The sequence below is a fragment of the Aotus nancymaae genome, unplaced genomic scaffold (assembly GCF_030222135.1).
Source record: "Aotus nancymaae isolate 86718 unplaced genomic scaffold, 86718_ANA_hifiasm-v0.15.2.pri h1tg000008l, whole genome shotgun sequence".
Taxonomy (NCBI): Eukaryota; Metazoa; Chordata; class Mammalia; order Primates; family Aotidae; genus Aotus; species Aotus nancymaae.
The window spans coordinates 23,633,309-23,658,299 of record NW_026988419.1 but is presented as its reverse complement, the minus strand read 5'-3'; the positions used below and the strand labels follow the sequence as shown (position 1 = coordinate 23,658,299).

Genomic DNA, 24,991 nt, shown 5'->3' with positions numbered 1-24,991 from the left:
TAGCCTCAAGAGAAGAATCAAGCTGGAAGTGTTTATAAAGTTCTGTATATTCTCACTTTGCTTGTGCGTGTGTATTATAATACAGGGAAAGCATGTGATTAGAAAAAAGCCCTCAAAAATGTCAGTAGTTGCCATGAGATTTCAAAGTTCCAGACTTTGATCAGTTCCAGAAACTTGATCCTGGCCTGGTGGTAGTATTGGAAGCCTATTGATGAGGGTGGTTTCTAATAAAACTTACTTGCTTTCATCACTGATAGTCTCCACTGACTCCCTTTATGTGATTATCTGACAGCGGTCAAGGATATAAAAACATGTCTTCTAACAAAGAGGCCTATACTTATATTCTGTAGCAACAGAGAGTGTTCAAAATACATAGGTTTTTTTTTTTTTTGGTTTTAAATCATATACTAAATTTTAGAAAACTGAATATGTTTCTTGAGCCCATTACAATTCTGTTTTCCAAATTGCAGATGCTCACTGTAAAGCATATACACTTGATTTAATAATACAATAGCATCCTAGCAAAAGGACCTCAGTGACAAAGTAAACAGACTTCTCTTTCTTTCTTATTCATGGGTACCAGGATGAAAGTACACCTGTAAGCAACCATAGGCTTGCTCTAACAATGCTCATCAAAATAGTGAAGTCTTTGGGATGTGCCTATGGTTGCGGAGAAGGACACCGAGGGCTCTCTGGAGATCGTCTGAGACACCAGGTATTCCGAGAGAATGTAAGAGAATTAAAGTAGATTCCATTTCCTCTCCCTCTTCCTTTCCTTCCGTTTAAGTCCTTTGACAATGAGGGTCAGTGTTCCTTGAAAAATATTTTATTTTGTAGGAGTACTTCATGCTGTTTTGGCATGAGGAGATTATTATGAGATATCTCAAGACATCTAAAACCCAGGCTTAGGAAAGTTTAATTGGGAAAACATTTCTGCCTCCTGCCTAGGGCAGACCAACTCCTAATTAGTGAAAGGATATATAATTGGAATATGTGAATTGCAGCTTGAAAGAACTTTTGCACAGATGAATACATTTAGCAAGTTTTTGATGGCCTGTAACAAATGACTTTTTAATCATCTGCCTGGGTACTGTAGAAGCATATTACGTATTGGAGAAAGGGGTCAAAGTTTTAGGACCTGGTTTATTGTCCTTCCAAAGATATGGAAAATGGCCCTTATTGGGACAAAACAGGACTGTAAAAGTAGCCAGTTATTATATGGCTGCTTTATTTGAGAATGAACCTTGCCTTCTGAATATTTGAGCTCGTGTCCCTGTCAACTGTGTGAAACTTGAAACTCTGCACTTGGGCTTGCCAAATGTAATGCTGTCATGGAAATGGTCTTCCAGCTCATTTTCTTTTTCCTCTGCTGACTGTTATTTTTCCTTTTCAATTTGAACAATAACCTACTTTCACAGTCTGAGCTGGGATGGTTGCTTCATATGTATGTTTGAATTGAAATCATAAGAAAATATGCTCTTAAAAATAAGAGTTTGATGAAAATTTGAGTCCTAAAAAATCCTTTGGCATATCTTGGCAGAGTTTTAGGATCATGTCAAAATCCAATGCCAGCCCCTTTTTCCTTGATATTAGGTTTTGTCATGAAATGTTCACACAGTATTAGCATGCTGGGTTTCTTGCTTTAGTGTATCATCTCTCATTTATCCATCTATCTATCCTTTTCTGTTTTGCTCTTTTATATTCTATGATGTTGCAATTATTTTAGTTTATTATGTGTATGTGGGGGTTATATTTATACTTATTAGCTTCTAAATTTTGAAACTTGAAAATTTTGACCAAGATCTAGATTTTGAGGCCAAAAATTGAAAATAATAATTAATAAGGCTATAGAAAGCTGGCATTGCCCCCATCTTTGCACATGTATATGTGATTTTTTATCTTTGATTTTAAATTCTATTACAGTATGAATAAATACCTTCAAAGACAAACAAACCACGTCACTTCCCATGCAGACCAATTTCATGACATGAAACAGTAAAACATAACATGCTTTATGTCATGCTTTAGTTAGAAGTATAAACTGGCTCTGATAACCACAGTTTGTCTTTCTGGATTCACAGAAAGCAGGGTGAGTTGGATCAGAAGCTATTTGAGGAGCTGTTGTTATCACTTAGTTCATCATACTTTCCACCTGAACACTTCCTATGAGGCACTGAACACTTCCTATGAGGGCATCCAGCCAGTGTTCTACCTGTCTAATCAATTTGACTTATGAGACAATTCCTCTATTATCTTGTTTGTTCAGTGCTCATTATTGATATTATATTTGCTTATTTGCTTATTCATACTCAGCAAACACATTGTCCAAGAGATATAAATTTGGGAAATTTTCCCTGGGAAATGTTCAGTTCCAGAAGCTAAACATTTCCAGATTTCTCTACCATTGGCCTTTCAGAAACTGCTTAACTTTTAATATGCTAAGAATATTTCTCACCTTTGCCAGACAAGGTCCTCTCCCTAGCTTTTTTTCTTCCAAGAAACAGAAGGTTACTCTAACGATATTCATCAAAGTGTCCAGCAATTTCATCATATAATGCCTCAACGTATCTTAGAGTATTAATCTAATCATTAGCTGGTAGTCCCCAATTATTGAAAAGGAATTAATTTCTTAAATGTTTTATATCTTTTGAAGAAGTTCAAGATATTCATTCAGAATTGGTATTTAAAGTTTGATATTCTTATGCTTGCTTAAACATCCCACTGAACTCATACAGACCATACAGACATTTTAATATCCTCTAAAGACAAGATTTGAAATTTTGCAATTTGTACTTCAGGGCCTGCCAACTGAGGGTTTTAAAGCGTTTTATGAATGCTATAATAAACATCTTCACAAATTCTTTATGGAATGACAAATACTTCTTCATGCAAAATATATTTTACCTAAGTGCTTTGCAAACTTCATTTTATAGCTAGCAGCATTTATTTTTCAAGAAAAAAAAATGAATTTGTTCAATAGGGAAACTTGTAAACTCCCTGAGAATAAAAATACCTAATTTCAAATCTAGGACATAATAAAGGAAAAATAAAAAACATATCAATCCATCTGACTTTGCAATACAGATGGAGAGATTATAATAAGGTTATACCAAGAAGCCTACTGCTAATTCCAAGTTTCAGTCCTTTATGATCTTTTTTTTTCTTCTCTTTCTCAAAATTTCCAAGAATTTTTTCCTGGGCCTTGATTTGTCAAAATGGTGACATGACTAAATTTTCTTCTAGGCCACATTGAAGGGCACCAATAAAATCCCAATTCTCAGGAATCGCCTGCCCTAATCTGACTTCAGTGCCTGTTCCTGGTTGTCCCAAAGTTCTCCATCCATAATTGAAATGGCCCTCATTCAGCCACCCCTTCTCTCTTGATCCTTATCCCTTTTCCCCTCAACCCAGAGACTTCGATCATTGTCCCATTTCATTTCATTGTATAGACATTCTTTTATCTCTTTTATTCAGATGTAGCGTGGCACGTATCTTCCCATTGCCCAAAGCCTTTGAGGTTTTCTAAAATGGATTGTCAATTTTATCACCTATCTAAATTTCAAACTTTGAGTTTTTTTCATTAAGATCTTAAAATCTCAATCTTGGTGAAAATACTGAACTCTTTCTGGGACCAGCATTAGACCTTAGCTTTGAATTTTGGGGTTTTTCCTGTGGAGCAGTTGTTCTCAATGTAAACATCCTCAGACTTCTCAGTCTGTCTCTGCTCACATCTTACTCAGATAAGAGGGGCTAGCAGGGTTGCCTGGCATTGACCACTGGGGATGGTTGGAAACCCTTGCCTTCTGAAGGCTTCTGTCTCAGACTACCAGTGTCCGGAGCTTAAGCTGGTACTTGTGACTTTTTCACTTTTCTTCCTTCATTGCAGGCCCAGAACTGCCTCACTAAGCTATACAAGCTAGATAAGATGCAGTTCCGACAAACCATGAGGGACTATGTGAACAAGGACTCTCTCAATAATGTAGTGGACTTCTTGCATGCTTTGCTAGGATTTTGTATGGAGCCAGTCACTGACAGTAAGTAAAGCTGTACCCAAGATCTAGGAGAAGTCGTTGTGAGGTGAAGCAGGTAGTGTTTCAGGGGGACACTAAATTTGTGAAGGTAGAATTTAGAGGAAAGATACGTATGTGTCCATACGTGTGTGTGTGTGTGTGTGTGTTTACATGTGTGTGTATAAAGTATAAACAAGAAAAGCTTGCACATTATCTCTGAGGACACATTTTGGAGACTTTCCAAGGACAACTTACCACAATAAATGAGTTTGGTAAAGCTTGTGGCATTCTCACCTAACCCCTCAATTTTTATACTACCATTCATGGGATTCCTCTCTCTCATATAACCTTCTGTTGTATGACATCTGAGGCAGTGATCAGATTTGTTAATTCAACAGCTGTGAAATGAGTATCTATAATGTACAGGTATCATAGTGGTACTGTGCTTGACAATTTTTTCACAAAGTAAAATGGGAGAAAAAAACCTTATAATTTTGCAGTAAACAGTAACCCAATTTTGACACACACACACATACTTTAATAAAGTGTATTACTTTAAAGTGATAAATCCCCCCTGTGTTGCTTGCTATTAGGGAGTGGATCACAGTGAATCAGCCAGGCAGACGTAAGTCCCCATTTGGTCAATCTTGGAGCTTCCCATGCCCTTCGTCACATTTCACAGGTGGTTCACAGGCCATGAGAAATCCTCTGGCACGGGCACAGGATACCTATGTGTCTGTCGCCTATGAAAGATCCAGCTTTCTGTGAAAAACTGGTGTAAAGTACCATGGGGCGGAAGGCTTCCATTCACTGGCATTTCACATATGTGTGAGCAAGAAGGATGTGGCTCTGAGGGACGTGGGAGGTTTCCCCTCTCCACCTGCCCAAGACATTTCTGGAAGAACTCTGCAGTTCTTGGCAGGACTCTGTCTTCCCCAGGGCCTGTGTGAGCTTCCCTGCAGGGCTCCCACCTGACTCTTCCATCTCCCTTCCCAAGTCACCTTGTTGACCTCATCTAATTCCACTTCAGGCAGACTGAGCAATTTCCATTGAGAAAGTAGCGTTTCTTACCACCAAAAAGCTTGAAAATGAACTCTCCATTGAAGGGTCATTTAGGAAACTTTTTAAAAAAGTGATCACCTATTTAAAAACTACTCTAAGCCTAAAACTCTTTCCTAAAGTTAAGAGTTGGTTTCCTTTCCTTTGCTAAGATTTATCAACCAAGCCATTCTGCAAATGCAATTGGTTGTATCATAGTAAAGACTCTGGAGGAGACTATGATTCATTTATTTCCAAGTCTGCATAGGGATTATTAAACCAGGGGCATCTTTAATTCCTTGTTTCTGTATTTCATGTAGCACTTCACTAATTCCTGGGTGCCAAGTACTGCCTTACTCCTACCCATTGTGTAGCTTAAAGGAAACATTGTCTTTAATTTGTGCCTTTGCATTCCAGACAAGGCTGGGTTTGGAAATAACTTCACCACAGTGGACAACAAATCCACAGCCCAAAATGTGGAAGGCATTATCGTCAGTGCCATGTTTAAATCTCTCATCACACGCTGCGCTTCAACCACACATGAATTGCACAGCCCTGAGAATCTGGTGAGAAGCTCTCCTCTCTTCCCACAGGAGGGCTCAGTCTCTGCCCTGAGAAAAGTTCTCATTGTCGTGGCCATGAGGAAGAGAAGTTGAAATCTAAAAGTCTACATTTTAAAGTTAAAATATCTATTTTCCCCGGTGTCACCAGTAAGTCACAAAAGAGACTTAACAACACTTTTCTTTTCCTTGTTACTCATTGTGCAAATTCACCTATCTTCCTCTCCCATCTCAAAGGTTATGGAGTGTTCAGTGAAATAATTGTGAAGTACATTGAGCCCTTCAAAAAGAAGGTTCTAGAGCACAGTTTGTTGGCTCATAAAATACTAAATAATGTTATTCCAAGCATTATTTGAAACCATATTTCTTTAAAAATTAATACAAATATGTTGCTCAAATTGGTTTTGTTTTCTTTTATTAGCCACTGTCTGTAATCTTTTAGCTACTTGTCTTGAAAGACTGTTAATTAAACCACTAAAGTCACAATAGGATAGGGAAGAACCAGGTTATAAAAGGCTAGTGCTAAAGGAATAAGAATGACACAATAGTCTTTGGGGACCTAGGGGAAGGGTGGAAAGGAGTTGAGAGCTAAAAGACTACAAATCTGGTTCAATTTATACTGCTTGGAGGATGGGTGCACCAAAATCTCACAAATCACCACTAAATACCTTACTCATATAACCAAATACCATCTGTTCCCCAAAACCCATAGAAATAAAAAAAAAGTTAGTGCTTAATTGCCACCAAGGAGATTGTGGTATGTAGATTAAGGCTGAAAATATCTGACACGAATAGATGAATTCAGGTATCTTTGGAAGGCAAAGTAGCATTTCTCTATCCTACCAGTCTGTTAGATATTATGACCCCTATGCAGAAATCAGCCCATTTACACATGTGGACCCTATCATCTAATGTACCCAAATCAAGGAAATTATTTAAGCTATTATAACTATTGAAACAATTCACTCAACTTGAGATAAACAGAATAAAACCCCAAACTAAAGGAATTGAACTTTGCTGACAATCAAAGCCAACCCAGCAAGGTTCTTGGAGCTTGAGTGTAACACAGGTACCATCCATGCATGCAATTTGGCCATAGCAAAAGTAATTTAACAGGTTTATTTTAATATACATGACTGCTTATAAATCTTTTTTTATAGACTCATGTATAGAAAAATACTTTATTTCTTGATTTTTAAAAAAAGAAATACTCAAGTTTGATTTTGAATCATAAGAACAGTAGGACATCAAACTTTAGTCATTCTTGGGGTTCCCCACTTCACAGTGTGGTATAAAGACCCCAGTCTTAGGTAGCATCTAGAGCCTCGAGAGGTTCCAGAGGTCTCAATTATTAGCCTACACCTCTGATTTCACATAGCACTCTTTGCTATGTGCTTAGGGCTGTGCACCCTTTGGTGAGTTTGGAATCTTTTTTTTTTTTTTTTTTTGGAGTCTTGCCCCATTCCTAGAGGAGTTGTTGCTGCAGAGCAGAGTGAGGGGCACAGCACCCTGTTGCCCACAGAACCCAAAGAGTTCTCCATCCATGTTTTCCCCAAGGATCCTACCTTCTACCTTCCTAAAACTTATGGGCATAATTGTCCCAGTGGTCTTAGGTTTTGAAAACCAAAACTACCAAGGTCAGTGTTCTTTAGACTTCTGCATTCTTCCTTGCCATGAACCTAAGGCAAGATATACAGTTAACTACCTTCTTAATGAGCAGAGAGAGACGGGAAATGCTGTTACAAAGCTTAATTTCTCAAGAAAAAGTCCTGCATATATATTTTAAATATTGATTTACCAATATATTGGTTTTAATAGCCCTATATCACCTTGAGTTTGTAGCCAAGTTCATGTTCAAATGGGCTAAAACATATGTAATCTGCCAAATCTGTCCAACAAAATGCATCATCCTTTGAATAATCTGGCTTTGTTAGAAGTGTCTAGAGGACTTAGCATATTTTGCCATAATGATGCAGAAAATTTGAAGAAGCTGAACAGGGACTGAAATCTCTAGTGTAAACAAATTTTTGATTACCTTTTTCTTTGCAGGTATCTCTTCAGAAGTTACAATTAAAAGAGAAAATTAAAGCTTCGGAATCCAAGGGTTTAAAGTGTAAATTAATGTCTTTCTAATGATGCAGCTGACTTTCTGAATGAAACGTGGCAACCATCCTTTTTCATACCAAGGATGACCAGCAAAGGTCTTGGTAATGTTCTTCTATAGGAACATTGTAGAGGGAGTATGCCACCAGTTTCATCAGTAGTAAACTGTCTTGTCTTAATGATTCCAACGCTCATCTAAGCCTAAGGAATTACTTTCTTCCTCTCTACCTGGAGAAATGATTTAATCGCACAGCTATCTTTCTTTCCCCAACTTCCTTCTTGCCTCCAAACAGGGTCTGTATTGTGACATCCGTCAGCTGGTCCAGTTTATCAAGGAGGCTCACGGGAATGTCTTCAGGAGAGTAGCCCTCAGTGCTTTGCTTGACAGTGCCGAGAAGTTAGCACCAGGGAAAAAGGCGGAGGAGAATGAACAGGAATCTAAGCCTGCAGGCAGTAAAAGGTTGGAAGCTTGAATCTCTGAATATTAATGTTTGCCTTGTGTCAGTAGAATAAAATCTGCTGTTGTACTGTTTGTGCGGTTCTTGATGTGGTGAAACTTCAATGTAGGAATGGTAAAACTATCTTGTGTAAGTGGTTTCACTGGTATGGTCCAGCTGCGGCTTAGAAAATGAATTAATTTGCTGTCAAATAAATGCCGCCTCTAATATGAATTAATGCTTAGTTGTTCTTGAACTTTCATATACTTGAACTTCACTTCATAGCTCTTAATTAAACAGTAAAATGCTACCTGTTTTAGTCTCTTCTGTACATAATTTACACTTTTATTCAGAAAGGAAAAGCAATTACTGATACCATATGAGCCTGTTCAGTAAAATCTATTCTAAATGTGACAAAAGACAAATGGTTAAGTGATACCCTGTTGTTTTTCCTTCTAGTAAATATATAATTATTTTATGCCTATTATATATTAAATGCCACTTAAAAATTAAAAGAAACTCCTAAACTTAAAATTCTGCTTGCAGTTAATGACTCTGTTTGCAGTAATGGTGCTATTGTGAAGCAAAAGGGCAGCTGAGTCATGAGTTAATGGTGTGGTATAAATTCCATACAACATAGACTCCTGGCGACATAAAGTTCACAAGCTGCGAAGTTGTCTACAACAGAGTGTTTTATTTTATGAAGTATATGAAGTATTAGGAGTTGGTATCCTGCTCTGTTGTAATTGATGGAATGCACCATTTGCATAGGTCAGAGGCAGGAAGCGTTGTGGATAAAGGCCAGGTATCCTCTGCACCTGAGGAATGTCGCAGCTTCATGTCCGGTCGCCCCTCACAGACTCCAGAGCAGTAAGTAGCACTGGTTTTGTCTCCAATGCAGAAGGCTATGTGCTTCACACTGGAAGAATTTCTATTTTCCAAACTGCTCTTTGTTTTTCATCTCTTTTGAACTTGCATTGTTTCTACCCTTTACATTTCATCCCCAATGTCACTAACCTCTCCAGGCCAAATCACAAATAACCAGTCTGTGCCTATAAGAAGCCTCCACGGCCGGGCGCGGTGGCTCAAGCCTGTAATCCCAGCACTTTGGGAGGCCGAGGCGGGTGGATCACGAGGTCAAAAGATCGAGACCATCCTGGTCAACATGGTGAAACCCCGTCTCTACTAATACAAAAAATTAGCTGGGCATGGTGGCGCGTGCCTGTAATCCCAGTTACTCAGGAGGCTGAGGCAGGAGAATTGCCTGAACCCAGGAGGCGGAGATTGCGGTGAGCCGAGATCGCGCCATTGCGCTCCAGCCTGGGTATCAAGAGCGAAACTCCGTCTCAAAAAAAAAAAAAAAAAAAAAAAGAAGCCTCCCTAACTACATTTCCCATCTCCCAATGGCATATATACCAGGTGGTCTGGGGGTATCATCCGGTTTCTTGCTTAAAATCACTTATAATTTTTTAAAAACTTAAATGTACGAATGGCTGTCAATATACTTAATAAAGCTTTTGCAAAAAGAAGTAACAAAAATTTCTCCAGTGCTCACCTTTAGTTGAAATATAGACTGTATGTACCCATTGTACCTTGGTCCTCTCCTGAGATCCATTCCAACGTCCTCTGACATCAGTTAATCTACACTTTTCATAATGGAAAAATCAAAAATATCTTTAAATTAGTGCCCCCAGAAAATATAAGGGTTACCATTGGCACTAAGTGTACAGCCTAGTTCTATGCAAGTTTTATTTGTATTTTTTCTCCTTTTGAGAACCACTAATCCACAAGTGGAGTTAAAACATGTGCTTCATTTTAGGTATACCATTCTGCTTCCCAAAACCTTACTCAGTATTAAGTGATTTTTCTTCTAGGAATTATGCAGAATATTCTAAGTATTAAGGTATCCTTTCTTCACAGTCAGGGAAATCAAAGTGAGAAGCAAACAGCAATCAGATAGGACCTTGGTAATCCATAGCAAGTAAACAAAATCTTCAGAGAAAAAAAGCCCACACAGTTCTTGTAGCAATTCAAAATCTCAGAGATTTTATAGTAAACACAAATTTGTGATAAATAAAATTTTGTGTTTGTTTAGTTTTCAAGTAGATCAATTCATGGGTTCATGTGAGTTCTTGCATGTGGCTATACCCCCAGTATGGAGACTGGGCTTGCTCATAATAAGCACTTAATCTATATTTCATGAATGAATGATTCAATCAATCAATGAAAGGATAAAATTGTCAGATTTTATTTATTATTTATTATTGAGTTTTTGTTTTCTTTAGCTTTCTTTCTTAAAATTGAGTTTTAGTTTTCTCTTTAAAATGGTAAAAATTTAAACATAAGGTCTACAGAAAAGAAAAAATCAATGTAAAAGACAAAGTTTGGTGGCTGAATAGCCGCAAAACTAGTTAAAAGGCTTTATACATGAAACGTCTGCCCAAAAAAGAAGAGATGATTTTTCTTTTCAATTAATACCAGCAACTATTGAGCTAATCTGATCAAAGAGAATGATCGAATGGGCAAATCAGATTTAAAAATAAAACTGGCCGGGTGCAGTGGCTCACGCCTGTAATCCCAGCTTTAGGAGGCCGAGGTGAGCGGATCATGAGGTCAGGAAATTGAGACCATCCTGGCTAACACGGTGAAAACCCATCTCCCATTAAAAATACAAAAATTAGCTGGGTGTGGTGGCATGCACCTGTAGTCCCAGCTACTCAGGAGGCTGAGGCAAGAGAATTGCTTGAATCCAGGAGGCAGAGGTTGCAATGAGCAGAGATCACGCCACTGCACTCCAGCCTGGCAACAGACGGAGACTCCATCTCAATCAATCAATCAATCAATCAGTAAATCGGCTGTGATTAAGTTTTCTAGATTCCAAAATATTCTCTTTGTTCAGTGTTCTGTAAACACTACCTAATTTCTTAGCATTTAGCACATCTGTTCATTCTTCTCATGTAAAGATATATGTTTTAATATGCCTCTACATAAATATTTCCACTGAGAGGGACGTCATAAAATGTCAAACATGGAACTTTTTCACGATCCTAATGGGCCCAGAAGGTTAGCATGTCAGATATCCCCTACTTTAGCACTGGAGAAAGATGAGTGGTTACTTCAGATAACACTGGTTCCTCCTCTAGCTTCTCTTTCTCTTTCCTTTCCTCACCTTCTGGCCCTGTGTCTTCTTCCTTCTTAAATAATAGTCACATTCCTTGAGTCATATTAAAGCAGTTTTATGCGCTCATTTCTCTGAAACTCAGTATTGATACACACCATTGGACAAAGCCTATATAACATTTTATTGAAGAAACAGAAATTATAGCCTCCCTGGATGTTTTTCCAGCCAGACCACATAGTAGTACACTTATCATGCCATGCCTTTGCGAAAAGTGAGAAATGCTTCATACCCTGTGGTCATTTGATAAAAAGTAACTGAGAAATTGAACTTTAAAAAACAGATTTAAAATTCATACTATATTTGATGGACAGAATGCCCTATTTTTTAAAAAAGAATTTTTAAATATTTAGTACTCTGATGAGATTTTAAGAAATTTTGAATATCCATATAAATATCTGCAGAAAATAATTGCTTTACACAATTCTGTCAAATTTTGGGTTGACTCAGCTCCATAGCTTGTAAGCAAATCATTATCTAAAACCCCATAAATAAGTTTTATTAAATATTGCTAGAGTATTTTCTATACCTTTTCCTGTCCAAATTACTACAGTAATATATGTTGCTCAAGCTGACAAATGTAGAAAACACAGAAAAACATAAAGGGAAAGCAGTTTAAAAATAGAAATACCACCAACTAGAGATACTATCTGTAAACTTTCACTGTATTATGTTGGGGACGTTTTTGAGTATGTGTGCACACAAAACCACACTCAGACACATGGCCACATGTGTACGTGATCACGTTTACTTTTTTCCCCAGTTAACCTGGTGATGTTCTTTTCAAACCATTTCATTGCTGCCTTTTCACTTTGCAGTATATAGTGAACATTTTTCATATAATAGTCCTCTAAAATAAAATTATAATGACTACAGAGTATATCACCATATGGAAATTCCATCATCTATTCAACTGTTTCCCTGGTGTTGAACATTTAGACTTTTTCCTCCTTTTTAAAGTTGACCAATAATAACTTAGTGAGTATTTGACCTTCTTGTACCTACATCTTAGTATGTTGTCCCATGATTTCAAAGAGATTGCTTTCTAGAAATTGAATATCTCTGTCAAGGGTGATATAAGCTTTGGATAACACATTGCCAAATTACTTTCAAGAGAGGTTGAATCATTTTATCTCCCCACTGGGAGTATGATAGTAACCATTGCTCCCCGCCGTCCCATCCCACCACCCCAGAACTCCCACGAACTCCCTTAATCATTGCTAATTTATTGAGTAAAAATAAAGATCTTACTTCAGCTGCCTATTTTTTTTACAATTTCTGGTGAGATTAAAATCTGCGTATTATTGGTCACTTGTCTTTTTCCTCTTGTAGAATAGTCTAGTCAAAAATCCACTTGTAGATGTTCCTATTTGTCCTACTGAGTCATTTCTTTGACTTATTGGTTGTAGGATAATGCATTTCCTGGGTACGGTGTGATACTACACAAGGGTGATGGGTGGGGAATGAGGAACAATACTGCACATGCCTCAGGGATCTTTAATAAAAAGTTAAGCATTTAGTGATATTGTAAGTGCTTCTGGTATTATGACTCACACCTGCAGATAAACACCTGCAATAATATTTACTCTTTTTATTAAAGTTGAGAAAAGTCAACCACCTCAAATTATAGCTGAGACATGACTATTTTCAAGAAGAGCTCAGAAGATCAACCTTGGTCTCTTTCCTTCCACTTCAATGCCCACTCTTCCCACATTTCAGCCCACCAAAGATCATGTTACATGATTTGCCTAAATATCATTGACAGGAAGTTGAAAGAAATTTAGGAGAATTTCTCAAGTGTCAGAAGTTTAACCCTATTCTCTGCTTGCTTACAGCGATGAGCAGATGCAAGGGGCCAACCTGGGGAGGAAAGATTTCTGGCGTAAGATGTTCAAGTCCCAGAGTGCAGCAAGTGACACCAGCAGCCAGTCTGAGCAGGACACTTCAGAATGCACCACTGCCCACTCAGGGACCACCTCTGACCGACGCGCCCGCTCACGATCACGCAGAATTTCCCTCCGGAAGAAGCTTAAACTCCCCATAGGTAAAAGTATGTCTGTATTTGTTTATAGATTATCTTATTACCAACCGTGTCCTCAGATCAACTCAGTAGTGCATAGTAGGGCTGAAAAAGAAGACATTCAAATCATAAGACCTAGACTGACTTCATTCATTCATTCATTAAATTTTTTTCCACATGTATTTTTCAATACCCTACTACATGCCTCTTATATGTGCAATCACTACATTAGCCATCAAGAATTAAATATTGAGTAAATACACACAGCCTCCCAACTTTGCTAAACTTGCAGTATAGTAGGAACCACAGTCATTAAAGCAAATAATCATGCAACTAAGTATAATTGCAAACTATGAATTTTATGAAGGAAATATACATAGTGCTATGAAAACATGCAACAATGAGACCTAACCTGAATGTGGGAGAGGAGGCAGAAATTAGGGAAGGCTTGCTAGTGGTAGTGGCACTAAGATCTGCACTTAGTGTCACTAAGTGAGAGGGAAGGAGAACACACCAGGTAGCCATTACATGCAAAGATATTAAGAAGCTAGAGGGAAGTGAAGGAACTGAAACAAGGGGACGAGTGGCTGTACGGCTATAGTAGAATGATAGGGGCCAGATCAGGTTGACTCTTCATTCTAGATCCCTAGATAGCCAAGATGGGATGTGGAACAGGAGAGTAACTCAAGCAAGTAAACTTTTTCCAAAACATCACTGCATGGAAATCATACTGGAGGGAGCATGAGTAGATAAGGGAGACCGGATGGAAAGTTAGCTAGTAGGTTTAGGTATAAGTAAACGGAAGCTTGAACTGGGTGGTAACCATGTAGGCAGAGATAAGTGAACACATTTGAGAACTATTTAGAAGGTAAAATTCACAGGCTTTAATGGGAGATGTGAAGCTGGATGGATGATGGTTTCATCTCAACCCAGATTCTTTTTGTGCTTGTCCCACATGCTCATGTAATTTTATAGTCTAACACTGAACATTTTGATTCAAAGCATGTACATTGAAAACAATTTGTTTTTCTATTTATACCAAGCCATGTACCTTTAATTGCTTGTTGAGCTTATGTTGACATTTCTGTTTAATCCATTGGATAGAAAATGCTACATTGATCTAAATGATTTAACTATTAAATAGGGAACTGGCTGAAAAGATCATCCCTCTCAGGCCTGGCAGATGGTGTGGAGGACCTCCTGGACATCAGTTCTGTGGACCGACTCTCTTTCATCAGGCAAAGCTCCAAGGTAAACAGGACATAACTTGTGTAAGTGAATGTTGAGGTCACTGATAGAGACATGTGAGGGCTGAGAAATGCCAAACACCTGCAGGGGCCAAATAAGGAAAAGCTGAAGAAACTCTCCAGATGAATTAACTTTGGAAACTGAGATAATCAATGGAAACTAAAATGCTTAAGTAGTAGGCTATCATGAAGAGGAAAAAGGAAAAGTGTGGCCAAAAAACTATATGAAATCATAATGCAGATATAAAGGTGTATATAGACATTATTTCCCAGTTATTTTTAACTTTTTTTTTTTTTTTTTTTTTTTTTTTTTTTTGAGTCGGAGTTTCGCTCTTGATACCCAGGCTGGAGTGCAATGGCGCGATCTCGGCTCACCGCAACCTCCGCCTCCTGGGTTCAGGCAATTCTCCTGCCTCAGCCTCCTGAGTAGCTGGGATTACAGGCACGCGCCACCGTGCCCAGCTAATTTTTTGTATTAGTAGAGACGGGGTTTCACCATGTTGACCAGGATGGTCTCGATCTCTTGACCTCGTGATCCACCCGCCTCGGCCTCCCAAAGTGTATTTTTAACTTTTAACACACCTATGAAATGACTGACATCTCAAACTCCTATCCAAGGATCCAATAATTTTAAAATTATTCCTTTTACATATTAAGACATACATCATTCATCCTTTTTCCACTACTTTTGGCACCATCTGAACCATTATCTGTATTGGAAAGAAGAAACTCAAGATGAATTTTTTCACTACACTGCCCCTTCATAATACTGTGAAGCATTGGAGTAGCGTAAGATTTCTTCCAAGAGTCTTCCCTGTGGATGCTTCACGACCTGGTCATTTGTATGACTAATTTTCAGCATATGATATGAGTTATGTCTCCTTATATGTATACAAATTATTTGCTTACATTCTTTTGTTTTTGAATCACACAGTTTTCTTTTATCTAGTCTGTTTTAAAAGTGATATTTTGAAATTATACAAATAATATGCAAGACTATAGGATATTTAGAAAATATATGTATCATTCCTTTCTTACTTTCTATTTGTTAAAAAATAAAAATAATAAGTCAAGTATTTGAGTTTGTGTGGCCCATAGCTCCCTTGCTGTGTGGAAAATTTTTAGTACTGTTGACCTAAAAGCAAGATGAAGAACATATTTTAATTCTTAGAAAGAGAAACATGTTTTTATACATTTTAATTATAGTACATCCTATAAATGAATTTATACTGATTATTTCACAGAGATTTAAAGTATTCTATTTGGCTGTCTTTCACTTTGGTCTGCCTCTCAATTGTAGTATTTGTAAACAATGACTATGTCTTGCTATTCATGAATTTCAGTTTGAACTTTATCAGATTTAAACTCTAAGAATATTTCAATTATTTTTATAACACCTGATTATTTAGCTTTTAATCTGGGACCTGGTTCCTCCTTTTAGTTACAGTGATGTCTTTTTGGCACATGAGAATGAGCTATACTGATGACTAAACTAACCAGATGTGGCAGCCAGAAGAGCAAAGTAATCGTCATATTCTAAACACCTCATTTTCAAGTGAAGGATTGATCTAACCGCAAATATTTACCTTTGAATCTTGTTATCTCTCTAATTTGCTTTTTTTTTTTTTTCAGGTCAAGTTCACCAGTGCTGTGAAGCTTTCTGAAGGTGGGCCAGGAAGTGGAATGGAAAATGGAAGAGATGAAGAGGAGAATTTCTTCAAGCGTCTTGGTAAATGTCATGCATCCTAAGAATTCTATTTAACTTTCATTACACGAACAAAAACTTGATTAGATTAAGTGGTCCATAGTCTATTTTCATTCATTTCTTTCTCATACATGTCTTTTACCACTATCTATAGCTTCTCTGTTTGCAATTTGATTCAACAGACATTTATGGAAGCCTTATTATGTCCCTTACTCTCTGATGGGCACTGGGTTTGCAGAGTAAGATTCAGCCTCTTTTGCTGTTTTATCGTTTATTAAAATCTAAGAACTTTACAAAACTTCCTTTTATCCACCCACCTATCTACTTACAAATTCTGCTCATTATATCCCTGACAGGTGGCCGGCCACCCTCTGCACACTTCCACTGAGGGGGAGTTTATAATTTACAAAGCAACCTGTTCCAGAGCAAGGCAGCCTTAATTATTAGAAAATTTTTCCTTACATTCTGAAAACATACTCATCCATAAATTTGATTCATTTGTTCTAGTTATGATGTCTGTACCAAGATGCACAAACATAAACATCACATACACTCTCACACACACACATCATGCAAACTCCATACGTTATCCATTTCACGTTCTCTCTTTTGATCTCACTGCTGCTAGCTAAACATCTTCGATTTCTTTACTTTTCCTTGCATGCGAATGTCTCTAGATTCAGCACCATTCTGATTCCTTGTTATTATGTATTTTTATTTAGATGATGTGCTTTTTTACAAAATGTGGAACTTAGGGTGAAATGCAATATGCCATATATCAGATTAATTAGTAGAGTGGATAGCATAACTATTAAGCTTGAGGACTACAGGAAGTGTATGAGCACAATTTAAAATTACACTCTCCATTTTCACATCACGTAATTGGTTTGTATTGATTAAATTTTGCCAGCTTTTTTTCACATGAATGAATATCATGGTATACTTTGATATAGCCATTGTTTGTTTTTCATTTCAAAAATGATTAAAATTTATTATTTCATTAACTTTGGAGGTAGTTAAGTTGCTTGCCCAGGAAGGAAATTAAAAGACAGAACCCATAGTTTTGAAGTATTTGGGATTAAAATATAAGTAAATAAGCAAATGAATGAATGAATGAATGAATGAAAAGAAAACTGAAACTAAGTTGAACTTTGTCTTTTCTTCTTTGTACTAGAAAGATCTGTCTGCAGAGACATGCACACTTCCCTGTTCTTGTCCAAGTTGTTCATATTATTACTGAACAGACAAATGCAAAGATATAACTCTGAGACTACTCCTACTTGACTTTGATTAATAATTTGTGGGCACAGATTTTTAGCGAACCATACACTTAATTTTCTAGTGATCAGATAACTTTCCCATATCACTACAAAAACATCAGAATTTACCAAAACATTCCTATGATATCCTTACAACTCTATCAAAAGGAAGAATGTGGGTTAGTTCAGCATAATGAAGCTACAGTGATTCCTATGATTACTTCTCTTTTGAAAACATTCCTATCTATTTAATTATCTCTTATAGAATTTGGCTAGGGCAAACATCAAGTTTATTAGTCTCTGGTTTTAAGAAATCTTCCTAACAACCAGGGCATTTGTCACTTTCGGTCCTTTTACACTCTTTCCACTCCTCACGATATTTTAGAGACAATATGTCTCTTGTTCAGACATCAGTATTATAAAGAAATTTTTGTTGTGTTTTTTTGAGAATGAAGTGTGGGGCTAAAGTGTGTTCTCCAGGTATGTGTCATGCTAATTGGATGTCATTTGACTGAAGCTGCAATCGCATCTTTAAGTTCTCTTTATGCACTAAAGTATAACTGAGTCTTAAACTAAAAAAATTCAGGGTTTCTCACATTTGGTGAATATTTCTTCTTTTTTAAAAATTTATTCCTTCCTTTCTCTGTCTCTTTCTTTCCCTCCCTCCTTCCCTCCCTTCCTTTTTTCCTTCCTTCCTTCCTTTCTTTTTCCTTCTTTCTTTTTGAGACAGGGTCTTCCTCTGTCACTCATGCTGGAGTGCAGTGGTACAGTTATTCTCACATTTGGTGAATATTTCTTATTTTTTAAAAATTTCTTCCTTCCTTTCTCTGTCTTTCCTTCCTTCTTCCTTTTTTCCTTTCTTCCTTCCTTCCTCCTTCCTTCCTTTCTTCCTTTCTTTCTTTTCCTTCTTCTTTCTTTCTTTTTGAGACAGGGTCTTCCTCTGTCACCCATGCTAGAGTACAGTGGTACAATTATAGTTCACTGCAGCCTCAAACTCCCAGGCTCAAATGATCCTCCTGCCTCAGCCTTGCAAGTAGCTAGGACTACAGACATGCACCAACATGCCCTACTAAATTTATTTTACATTTTTTTGTAGAGATAGGGTTTTGCTATGTTGCCCAGGCTAGCCTTGAGCTCCTGGCCTCAAGTGATCCTCCTACCTTGGCTTCCCAAAGTCCTAGGATTATAGGTATGAGTCACCATGTCTACCTGAATATTTCTTCTTAAGTGAAACTTTTCTGTCTGCTGAGAACTGAATGTGTGTGTCCCCCAGAAATTTGTCTTGAAGCTGTAATCCCCAAAGTGATGGTATTTAGAGGTAGAGGCTTTGGGAGGTGATTAGGTTTAGATAAGGTCATAAGGGTGGCACTTGTGATGGGATTTCAATGCCCTTATTAAAAAGGAGGAGACATGGGCCAGGCGCGGTGGCTCACGCCTGTAATCCCAGCACTTTGGGAGGCCGAGGCGGGTGGATCACGAGGTCAAGAGATCGAGACCATCCTGGTCAACATGGTGAAACCCCGTCTCTACTAAAAATACAAAAAATTAGCTGGGCATGGTGGTGTGTGCCTATAATCCCAGCTACTCAGGAGGCTGAGGCAGGAGAATTCCTGAACCCAGGAGACGGAGGTTGCGGTGAGCCGAGATGGCGCCATTGCACTCCAGCCTGGGTAACAAGAGCGAAACTCCGTCTCAAAAAAAAAAAAAAAAAAAAAAAAAAGGAGGAGACAGGTCTCTCTGAATGCATACACCAAGGAAAAGCCACGTGAGGACATTATCAGGAATAGAGCCATCACCAAGAACTTGACCATGCGGACACCCTGATCTCAGACTTCCAGGCTTCAGAACTGTGAGAAATAAATGTTTGTTGTTTTAAGTTACCCAGTCTATGGCATTTCATTGTAGCTGACATAACTGATCAGGGCACTATACTTCCCTATTTGTAGATTTTTCTCCTTAGTGGAAAAGATAAAAGCATAATTGAGTTGTTTACACTCTCCTTTTAATTCCCTTACATTCCTTCTTATTCATGTTCCAAACATGTTATCATTAGCATTTCTCACAAAGGTTAGTTAATTCTGGACTTTGTGTTTTTCTTACCATGATTCCTACAGATTTTAGCCATTACTTCATGTATTTTTTTTTTTTTTTTAAGACGGAGTTTCGCTCTTGTTACCCAGGTTGGCGTGGAATGGCGCGATCTCGGCTCACCGCAACCTCCGCCTCCCGGGTTCAGGCAATTCTCCTGCCTCAGCCTCCTGAGTAGCTGGGATTACAGGCACGCGCCACCATGCCCAGCTAATTTTTTGTATTAGTAGAGACGGGGTTTCACCATGTTGACCAGGATGGTCTCGATCTCTTGACCTCGTGATCCACCCGCCTCGGCCTCCCAAAGTGCTGGGATTACAGGCTTGAGCCACCGCGCCCGGCCCATGTATTCTTTGTCTTCCATTCACATATTGAAAAGATCTCATATGTAATATTCATAGAGCCAGATTCTACAATGAGTTTGTGTCAGCAACACCTGAAATGCAGTTTCTTTTTGCATGTCTAGAAAACAAAGTCATAATATTTGAGATTGATATCTGAAATATTTTATGTGCTTTGGGCTGGGAAGAGAATACAACTTATACATCACTATTCTTTGCCTATGTTCTCTTGCTTGTTAAAAATTATAAAAGGTGTTCTGTGAGATGATTCCTTTGGAATTGCTTGCAGAAAATAAGTATCTCCAGCTATTCTTAATGAGCCAAAACAATATTACCTGCTAATCTAAGTACATTGTATTTTGCAAGAACTACTGCCCTTAATTGTGCAAGCATCATTCTATTTTTGATCCTGCTCTTTTCCTTCCTTCCTTCCTTTCTTTTCTTCTCTTTTCTTTCTTCCTCTTGCTTTCTTGCTCTCTCCCTTCTTTCCTTCCTTCCTCTTTCCTTCTTTCCTTTTTTTCTATTTCTTTCCTTCCTTCGCAATCTCTGTGTATAAATGATTCCTACTCAACTGTGATAGACGTGTTGTCTTTTCTAATCTAAATTATCTTAATTACAGAATATCTTTGTTTCCTTCTTTAAAGTTGTTAAAGATAACAAACATCAAACCTTCTTACCCTCAGTTTAAATGCAATACTTGAACATCACTGAGTTGAGATGAAATGCCAATAAAATTTCTTTAAAATTTAAAAGTTATTCAGTAAATGAAAACTGTATCTGGTGAACATGAAATAGAATTGAAATTGCATTCAGAAGTCAGCTCTCTTTTTCTTCTGTGTTTTCATATTCACTGAAATTATTTCATTTTAAAAATCATGTTTTCTCTATTTGAGGGAAGGTGTTTGATTAATTAAAACAATTTTTTCAACTAATCAACACGTTTACTGCATATCTTCTATGTACTCAGCTGTGCCATCAACACAGTAGGAAATACTGTTTAAGGAAATACTAGATTTTGTATGTCTGAAACTTTGTACCCATAAATGTATATGATAATGACTTGCCAATTAAAACTAATATTAAAAAACAAGTAGGATATTTTTATACATCCCTTCTTGGATTTAAAAGCTTATAAAAATGTATTCTATGTAAATAGAATTATAATTATACCTCAATATATCTAACATAAAAAATAAATATTAAACATATGCGACTAAAATATACTGAGGCTAAAAAAGTAATCATTATGGCTAAGGAGGCCAAGAGGCATCCTTACATCCTAGTGTGTTGCTATAAAAAATTGATTAAAAAAAAAAGATTGCATTTTGTAGCCAAATTACTTTTTGACATTTCTTTTAGTAGTACAATATGGAATGCTGACAGGATACAATTTTATCATCAGTTTATCATTAAAGCTACAGGAGAAAATCCAAGAAATATAATATGTACAATGTGGAATTGTTTCTTACATAGTTTTTCTAACATAATCACTACCTTCAGCAGAGTATGAAGTTTGACTTCCTTCCATATAAACATTTAGTATTTTAGAGATTTCACTGTGACATAGTGGTAAGAGTGCAGGTTTGTGGTCAGTAGGTCTGTATTTAAATCTTGCCTTTATAACTGTCTATGGTATAAACAGATGGGGCTACTTAATCTGCTCCTTCACCTGTTCCTCCTCTCTTTATCTCTCTGTCTCTATGCACTACCCTCTCCCGGCCAACACACCCATACATACCAAAAATACATTCCTTTTAAAAATCAGTTTAAAAAACTTACAGGGCTATTGCAAAAAGTAAAATTAATTATAAAATATTTCATACAGTACTTGGCACATACTAAGTGCTCAAAAATAGTACTAAAAATACATCAAAAATATATTCTTATCTATTAATGCTATATAAATACAATGGAAATTTTCCATTATAATTAGCTTTTATTTGTAACATGATTCTTATGTTCTGTGCTTATAGGATTCTGCTGATCTCCTCCCCCATAATAAATATATATTATTCTGTGAAACAAAAAATATAGGTTCATGCTGTCAGTGAGGGTTTTGATGACTTCTCCTTCATTATTTTACTTACGTTCCTTAACTGCATTATGTCTGAAGTTCTTTCAATCAAAATGTCATTTCCTTTAGTAATATTGAATTCAATTCTTTTGAAATTAGTCATCTTGTCAAATAAATAGTGAAGAAAATTGTGAAAAACATATTCTTAATGCTTCCTTAACTAAAATGATGGCAACTGTTCTTAATAAATTTGATAAATAAGAATAACTTCATTTATCATCTATCTGGTCTTATGTATTAATTCTATTACAAATTTTAGGCAGTTATTACCTAATGTATTTTAAATCTTAATTACAGTAACAAATAATAAAACAACTGGATTCACAAAAAAGAAAAATCTTTTTATTTGGAATCTCTTTTCAATTCAAAGTTTACGGGACTGTTTACACTTTTTAACAGATGAGAATCCTTTGATATACATATAAGTATTCTTGATAAATTATTAAAGGGCTATATATAAATAATAAAGTAACATATAGTTATAAAAAAAAATAACAGGATTACTTGTTCTAGTAGCTTTGGTAATGGCCAGTGAGGAAATAGAGTAGCACTTTGAAAGAGAGCTGCCTAAAAACAAGGCTCTCCTGGAATTGTATGTTCCTCATCTGTAGCTTTCCTTCTTTGTATCATATGAGATTTTGTCTTTTGAATTTTTTCTGCCATCAAATTCTTCTCATGATAGTTCCTTTTGCATACTATTAAAAATACTAATGCTAACTGAAAAGAAAAGCACTGAAGTTATTGAATTTTGAATTTTTGCATATGGAATATTTGTATCTGAAAAACATATCCATAAAGAATAAACTATAGGAAATTTTGATAATGATACTTTAATTATCTTCTGAGCCATTTTTAAGCTTCTGAAAATGTTCGAACATAGGCAAAAAGTAAAGACAATGGTTCAATGGATCCCAAATATTCATCACTCACTTGCAAAAAGTAATTTAGAAATTGTCATATTTGCTTCATCTATATTTCTTGCTCTTTTAAATGTATTTTAAAACAAATCCCAGAGATCATGTTGTTTCATACTCACATATGTCAATATGATTCTGAGTCATTGTGGAAGTTGTAGACCAAGATTGATAATATTTTTATGCCCTGCCGTAATTTTTTTATCTGGTGGTAATAAAGTCTAAATGAATCTGTGTCCCAGGCTTAAACTGCTTCCAAAGGTTGTGTTTCCTAATAGAGAAGGTGCCCACATTTTTCCATTAGTGGATATGTTGGCTGACATCCTTAACTCAGGTCCATAACTGTAAACACCCCCTTTTATCTACTATGAATGCAGATTGTTAGAGTGGTAACCCTAACTCTGGAACTCCAATAGCCAGTGATTCTTTGCATTGTAACTGAGAAAAGGTTTTTGCTTTCACCACAGTGCTGTATCAATTTGTACAGCATGCTGTCCACAATGTACACAATGCTGTACCAATGCTGTATTACTTTGTTGTAACAGGTCTGAAATTGCACAATGATTGCAACTTCCATAAAAGTGAAGTTGTTGATTATAGGAAGAATAATTTTAGATACACCAAAAGCTCTTACTAGTATTCAAGAGAAGACCTGCAAGTAAAATGATCAAACACTATATTTAAATATTTAGGTAAAATCTTACGTTTTCATATGTCATGTGTCACCAGATCCCCCAAAGTCAGGATATGTTTAAATCAAACATTAGGGTAGAGAGCAAGGAAGTGGAACGAAGGAGAAAGTTTTCTGACCAACACTATAGAAAACACACTGTGGTATCTTTGAAACTTTTTTTAAACCTATGATCCATTACACTCTCTTTCTTTCGTTCCTCTACCACGGCACCACCTCTACAGGTTGCCACAGTTTTGATGATCATCTCTCTCCCAACCAAGATGGTGGAAAAAGCAAAAACGTGGTGAATCTTGGCGCAATCCGACAAGGCATGAAACGCTTCCAATTTCTGTTAAACTGCTGTGAGCCGGGGACAATTCCTGATGCCTCCATCCTAGCAGCTGCCTTGGATCTAGTAAGTTGGTGAAAGAATTTTCCCACCCTGCCCCCCATCCCAGGTAATACTGTTAACAGAGGTAAGCATGACTCCCCAGTTGTAATCCACCTGTGTTTTTTTGCTTTTTCAGAATTAGTGATAAAAGGGGGAAGAAAGATGGTGAGGTGAGAGAAAAGAAAGGGAGAAAAGTCTCAATTAATATGCCCTGAGAAATAGACTGTAGAAATGTGTAAGGACTCTGGAGTCAGACTGACTGAGTTAAAATCACTCTGACATTTACTACCTGAACCTCTGTAAAATGAGTATAAGAGCAGTAGTAATACTACAGCTAAATCCCAGGGCTAGTGTGAAAACTAAATGAGATGTTAGATATAAAGCCCTCATCACAGTGCCTGAAATATAGGAACTACACAATAAATTGGGCCATTATTATTACATTATTAATCTTATGTCTGCCATGTATTAGTCTTTTAAACTCACCAAGTCTTGATTTCATTATCTATCAATTGGAGGAAAAATATGAAGCAAGGATCAATTGAAATGAATTATACCAAAGCACTTTGAACATCGTATGGTATTATACACATGTAAGGGATTAAGAGTATGAAGCGGATCTTGGTTAGAAAGTGTTTTTATCAGGTAAATTAGACCCACATGTGACTTTTGAACTCAGCCTCTCAATTTCTTTTATTTATGTTTATTTATAAACTCTCCATATACTGCACAAACACTGGGTACAAAATACCAAGTAAACATCAAGAAATAAAAGTGTTTTATTTTTACTTTTAAAAAAGGCAAACTGAAATAGATTTTTAGTAAAACAAAAAATTAAAACTTTAAGCATGCCAATAAATGATCCTTTTTTCAGGTTTTATGACACACAAATAAGCAACCAGTGGTCACTCATATTTTACCTTGGAAAATAATCCAAACCTTATAATATAATT

The 24,991-nt window shown here is 36.7% G+C and overlaps 1 protein-coding gene across 11 annotated transcripts in view; it reads left to right on the top strand.

Annotated features, from left to right (window-relative positions):
- The window catches only part of UNC80 (unc-80 homolog, NALCN channel complex subunit), a 228,801-nt gene that overhangs the window by 57,445 nt on the left and 146,365 nt on the right, over nt 1-24,991 (top strand). For 6 of the 11 annotated variants that reach the window (XM_021667047.2, XM_021667043.2, XM_064373044.1 and 3 more), the window contains 9 exons: nt 584-730; nt 3,887-4,034; nt 5,466-5,614; nt 8,005-8,171; nt 8,920-9,018; nt 13,162-13,376; nt 14,491-14,597; nt 16,226-16,322; nt 23,890-24,062. In XM_021667047.2, the coding sequence (XP_021522722.2) occupies nt 584-730; nt 3,887-4,034; nt 5,466-5,614; nt 8,005-8,171; nt 8,920-9,018; nt 13,162-13,376; nt 14,491-14,597; nt 16,226-16,322; nt 23,890-24,062 (1,302 nt within the window). The remainder of the gene's footprint in view (nt 1-583; nt 731-3,886; nt 4,035-5,465; nt 5,615-8,004; nt 8,172-8,919; nt 9,019-13,161; nt 13,377-14,490; nt 14,598-16,225; nt 16,323-23,889; nt 24,063-24,991) is intronic. The other 5 variants (XM_021667051.2, XM_064373045.1, XM_021667042.2 and 2 more) reach the window with 2 other exon arrangements.